The 6,201-nt window shown below is 31.9% G+C and overlaps 1 protein-coding gene across 1 annotated transcript; it reads left to right on the forward strand.

Annotated features, from left to right (window-relative positions):
* The first annotated feature begins 2,211 nt into the window (after window positions 1-2,211).
* On the forward strand, window positions 2,212-3,224 carry LOC145058141 (uncharacterized). Its single transcript, XM_079006054.1, has 3 exons — window positions 2,212-2,405; window positions 2,487-2,616; window positions 2,717-3,224. The coding sequence occupies exons 1-3, from the start codon at window positions 2,270-2,272 to the stop codon at window positions 3,141-3,143; spliced, it is 693 nt and encodes a 230-aa protein (XP_078862180.1). The 5' UTR covers window positions 2,212-2,269; the 3' UTR covers window positions 3,144-3,224.
* Window positions 3,225-6,201: the final 2,977 nt, after the last annotated feature.

The raw sequence follows: 6,201 nt of genomic DNA on the forward strand, positions 1-6,201 counted from the left end.
CCCTAAAGTTACAATATCAACCCCAAATTCTGGAATTTATATCATTTAACTCCTTATCGCCAACACTGATAAATTACTAAGGATTTAGGGCTAAAATAAAATAAAATATAAAATACATCTCGGGATTTTAAGGCTTATTATTTATTTATTTATTTTTATTCACTTATTATTATTATCCATATTTATTTATTTGTTTTACTCTATTTATTTTATCTCTAAACGGAATGTTACATACAAAGCCACACATTCTTCTTCCCCCAACCATCCATTTTTCTCCATACTATTCCTCTGCCAAATCACGGAAGGCCAAGATACATAACAGATCGGAGAAGAAGAAAGGTCATCTTGAGGCGTTAATGGTGGTAAAGGATATGGTGACTGCAACAAACGATTGATGTTGAGAGAAAAAGGTTTAGGGTTTTTTTGATTGAAAATTCAAAATGGCGATTTAATGCATTTTAAAGATTGAATCAATGATTTTTGGATTCCAAAAGAGGATTGAGAAATTAGAGATTATATAGTCGTGATTGGAGAAGGAACAGATGAACAATAGAAGGATGATTCCTAATTTATTGCTGATTTCTTGGGATACGATCTACCCGGGTTAAAATGAGCGGAAAAAATATATTACAACTTTAGAAAGCTACACTGTCGACATCCTTTTCAAATAAAAACCAAACCCTAATTGATCACCAATGATAATGTGTTAGCTGAATTAGTTGACCAAAAAATTAAAGTCAAATCACTCTAACCTGCATAGACGACAAAAAAACATTCTGAAAACCATACATAGCATAACAATAACATGAATAAATAAAATTTCAGAAGGAACAATAAATGAAAATTTTGGAAAAAACCAAAACATGGGTGAACAAAAAGGTTTTAAAAAAACAATATAGAACCCAAAAACACAACCATCAAAAACCCGAATCGCAATCATCGAGAAGATAAAATTTTGATTTTTACTGAAAACGAAAGCATAGAAGTAAGATGAGCAACACTTGAAGATTTTCTCAGGCACATGTTTAGAGTTAGCTCTTCATTCGATATTTTGGATTATGAAAAAGAAGCGTTTAAATGTTAGCAATAGATGGATCAAATAAAGCAAAAAAAAAAAAAGAAGAACAAAGAAAGTATGTTCGTAACAGGTGAAACACAAATCAAAGGGTTTACATTCTTTCTATGTGTTAGGGTTAGAGAGCAATGAAGATCATATATGGTTGTTTAGAATAGTAGACCAGTTACATATTAGATATTAAACGGATGTTGTCAAAAGAAACTAAGGTTAAAATGGTAAAATCATTTTTGACTGAAAACAATTTTGGAAAAGCCATACGAAAAAAAAAAAGTTTTTTATTAAGATAAGGAGATAACCTGATTTTTTAGAAACCGTGTCCTATATAACAGATCTTATGTGTATTTGTAATTAAATATCCTCTTTACAGTGTTTTCCCATCTAGTTTTCCTACTCATAAAAAATAATGACATAAAGTTCATTAATTTTTTTTAATAATTTTTCTTTTTTAATTTTAACATTTGGCTTTGACATAGTGAGTTGGAAGATGGGAAGAAAGATATTTCTATACTCCATTAAATGTTGAACTCATAAACGGCCGTGCGTAAAGACAAAACTCGGAAATTAATTAAAATAGTTGCTACTTGAGCAAATGGTGTTCATGTAGAAGACCATCTGTTGAGTTGAGGTAGTGGCGCATAAATTGAACTACTAGATCCCTCACTCCTTTTAGAATTAAAAAATTGTAGTTTAATTAGATACGATTATGATTTTATGACATACGCCCTTGATAACTAAGTTTATGAACACCTGCACTAATCTCATTAGCCAATACTAATTTTTTAATTAACCTAATCAACAAAATATTTCTTGTTCTCTTTTAGTGACGTATTGGTTCCATCTTATACGTGTCCCAAACGTCACAATCAACAATTATACTCATTGGATATGTTCAACATTGAATGTGTCACCTGATTGCATAACTAGTTGTCATTTCTCAATTCCTATGATACCCTTCAATAATTTTCTCAACTATCGTTAACACTATCATAATGTTGGGCAATTTGGTCAATTAGTAGGATGGTGTTAATGAGGCGATCATGCTTTACATAGAAAGATAAATGGTTTTGATAAGGACCCTTGTGAGTTTATGATAGATGGTTGTGTGGTGGTATAAATACGTGCCAAATCAAGAAGTTTAGATACACAAAGTCAGAAAGGCATCAAATATTGCATTTAAAATTTAGTTGATTGATGTATTGGGGAATTATGGGAGGAATTGAAGAAAGGTGGAGGAAAGGGCCATGGACTGCTGAAGAAGATCGTTTGCTCATGCATCATGTCAGCTTGCATGGCGAAGGCCGTTGGAATTCCGTGGCGAATCTTGCTGGTACCATTTGCATTCTACAAAAACTATTTTAAGAGTAACAATTTTTTATATTAATTTTGCTTGATGTTTTACTCATTATAGGGCTCAAAAGAAATGGAAAAAGTTGCAGACTAAGATGGGTGAACTATTTAAGACCAGACCTCAAAAGAGGAAGGATTACTCCTCATGAAGAAACCATCATTCTTGACTTACACGCTCGCTGGGGAAATAGGTTCGTATTTGTACTCTTTATATACAAAACCATTCTATTTTAATTTGTTTTCTGCATTAGAAGCTCATATTATGAGCTTATTTCCTACGATTTGATTTAGATGGTCAACAATTGCAAAAAGCTTGCCAGGAAGAACGGATAATGAGATAAAAAATTACTGGCGAACCCATTTTAAGAAAAAAAGTAAAGTGGCATTAGACGAATCAGCAAAGCTGAAAATGCGACAGCTAAAAAGACAGAAGTTTCAACAAGAACAACGACAACAACAATTGCAACACCTTCAGATGCAACAAAATATTGCTGATATGAAAAAGATAATGTCCTTTCTTGAAGAAAGTGAGAACCAAGTAGAATATATGTCTCCAACCGTGGTTGAGAAACAAAAAGACAGAACATCCAATGGTTGTTGTTATGGTTCATCTTATGCACCGGAGACCTCCATGAGTGAAGATTTTGGTATGTGGGACGTTTTGTGGAACTTGGATGATGTGCATGGTCCTAACTTTCATGCTGCTAAAGCTAGCTAGCAACTAATAATATTCATATGTATGTATGTTGTGGCTAAGTAGCCACATATTATGTACTGTAATCATAACCATAAATTTCAAGAGTTATCATTAATGCCGTTCCAAAAAATAAAATAAATAAAGTAATCATCAATATAAAGAATTAGATATTGCGTATCAGATTAACTAAGATGATAGTGTGCCCTTAATAATATTATTTTTAACGGACAAACTTTATTGATTCATCTCCACGCATGTATTTTACACTATATAAGACGTGTTACTGTAAGGTGGCATATAAATATCCATTGTTTAATTTATAAAAGATTTATATATATTAAAAGTTCCGATAAAAACGCCACGCGTACATATGACTAACCATGTATGGTCAAAGATTCAAATAATGATATTTCTACTTTAGCCTTTATTCGTTTGCAAGTTTAATATATATAAAAATAGAGAAATTAAATATTTTTCTACTTTTGTTCCTATAAATTCTTTCAATCACTCAATTAAACGATGTCATCATTTTAGTTATAAAATATCATTAAATGAGCATTAAATATGACACATGTCATCATTTAATTGGGTAATAAAATTTATAGGAACAAAAAATAAAAGAATATTAATTTGTAGGAACAAAAAATAAAAAAATACTTAATTTCTCATAAAATTAAGCACATATCTTTTTATTTGAAACTTCGAATTTTATAAAAAGATAAAGATCCTGTTGAACACTTCGTTTCTGAGTTGTAGCAAACAAAAGAAGAAAAGAGAAAAAAAAAGTAAGGAGAGAAAAGAAGAAAAATGAAAGGAAACAAAATTCGTCTTTTATGTTCTCGAGTTGGAGAGAAATGTAAGGAAAATTAAACAGTTTGTTCTTTCTATAAAAATCCTTCCAAATCGGAAAAAGTTAGGAGGGAAAGTGATCATTTCGTTTCCTTCTACTTCCTTCGTTTAATAAAATTCGGAAACAACAATTTCTTTTACATTCCTCTCACTTCCACCCATTTCCTTTCTTTTGTCTCCTTAAAATGAACTCGAGAGCGGGATGTATGAGAATGAAGACTGGGGAAGAAGGGAATAACATAAAAACTTAAAAATGTTAAAAAGCACAACAAACCCAATGGATCCATTTTTTTTCCAAACACCAGCAAAATATTTATAAGTTAAAAAACGACTATCTAAGACCCAGCAAAAAATACAAAATTAAGGCAGACAATGGATCGTGCAACCACCTAATCCAATTGATACTAGCCTTAAGAGTTCCTAACATAACTAGTTCTGTAATTTCGAAGGCCCTGTGCAATTTAACCAAAAAAAGACCTTAAAATTTGAAATATCTAAAACTTTAAGAAAAACAATTTGCAAAATAAATAAATTAAAATTTTCACACAAAATTATATATATATATATATATATATATATATATATATATATATATATATATATATATATATATATATCATTACCTATATGTTAAAGAGTTCAAACTATATCCACGTCGATGTGTTGCCTCCTCGGCCAATGAGAAGTCTACGGGCGGCCTCTTTTAACGTATATGGTCGTCAACACCCTGATTGCCTGTTTCACCAAAGTACCCAGTCTTATCTAATTGGAAGTCGGTTACCGCCTTACAAACTCCTGGGACGTAAACTTCTCGCCACCGAGATGCTTCATTCACATCATCTGCCAACTCCTCCTTCCCTCGATGAAACGTGTTTGTATCTCTTATTCATCTATCTCTTCACATAATTGACTCCCTCCTACCTGACTTTACACGCCTCTATTGGTTTTACCAAATATAAAATTTTAATTTTAACCAAAGAAGTTGCTTAATTTGAAGCCGTGGGTTTTATTTCATCGTCGATTTGTGAAGTTCTAAATCGATTTGGGAAGCTTTAAATCAAAGTTATGCATCTGCATGTATATTGAATCCCTAAATTGAGCTGTGATTTCCATCTCTAACTACAAATCGCCGGCTGCTTTACTGATTTATAGTCGCGCTATCTATCACACGGTCTTTAGGTATGTTCACTCTATCTGTGGGTCTCTTTCTTCTTCATGCCTCCATATGGCTTCTAATTTCCGACCCAACGGTGTGACGCTTCCTTCTTCAACGTCGAACCTTTTTGTATGTTGGGCCCATCAGGCCACCTCCTGCTCCGATTTTCAATGGTATATGTTTATATCGGTTCAAGATATAAGCGACTCCTTATCCTTTTGCTCATTCTTTTTTTTTTTCATTTCTTTTCAATTTAGTTTATTATTCTCTGTTCTCTATCGACTGCCAACCACCATCTATCTCACGTTTTTCTTTTCTAGGGTTTCAGATGAAGACATACACTTCTGAATTGGAACCAAGTGAAGTAAGTATCAGATCCTCATTTGCTTACTGATCTCTTTGCATTTATAGGTGTTTGTTTCTATGTTTGTTTGCTTGAAAAGATTATGTTCAAGATTCGTCTACCACGTGCTTGTTGAAATGCTTAAGAGAAGAAAGTCAAGTTAGTATGACCTTCCTTTCAGATTATCGATTGCTTATTCATGTGTTTATTATAACTTCTAAGGTAATTATAGGTTTTTGCTAAACGACTTGATTTGCCCAGATTATGAAAATCGCATCCTTCCATATTATCAAGATGGTTGATTAACCATTAATGTAAGCTGATCTAAATGAATTCTATTAAATCATTTATATGTTGAGGGATTAACTGAATTTCCTTTATAAATCGGTCATCATATACAACATTCTAATATAATCTCTTTTTCATTACCATAAAAATAATCTTAAAAAACTAGCAGCATACTCATTTATTAGCATGATTCCATAAAGTCAACTTTCATTGACAAAGGCTATTACAATTGGTATAAAGTTAACGAGATTTATTATTACTCAACCATATACTTTGGCTTTAGAAATCATAAGGACTATTCTAATGATTGGCATAAGGGTATGGTTTTTTATGGTCAAATGCTAGCTTGGGTTTATATTTAACTTCACTTATGTATTGTACTTTGTTTCCTTCTCTGTTTGGTATCAAATCCTTTTAGATTGAATATGGACACATCTTCTAAG

This window comes from Lactuca serriola, chromosome 6 (genome assembly GCF_051521515.1).
Source record: "Lactuca serriola cultivar US96UC23 chromosome 6, Lser_US96UC23_V15, whole genome shotgun sequence".
NCBI classification, from domain to species: Eukaryota; Viridiplantae; Streptophyta; class Magnoliopsida; order Asterales; family Asteraceae; genus Lactuca; species Lactuca serriola.

Coding starts and splice junctions, on each gene's coding strand:
- LOC145058141 (XM_079006054.1), top strand. CDS start 2,270: ATGTATTGGGGAATTATGGGAGGAATTGAAGAAAGGTGGAGGAAAGGG. Junction 2,406..2,486: donor TTCCGTGGCGAATCTTGCTG/GTACCATTTGCA, acceptor TACTCATTATAG/GGCTCAAAAGAAATGGAAAA. Junction 2,617..2,716: donor CACGCTCGCTGGGGAAATAG/GTTCGTATTTGT, acceptor GATTTGATTTAG/ATGGTCAACAATTGCAAAAA.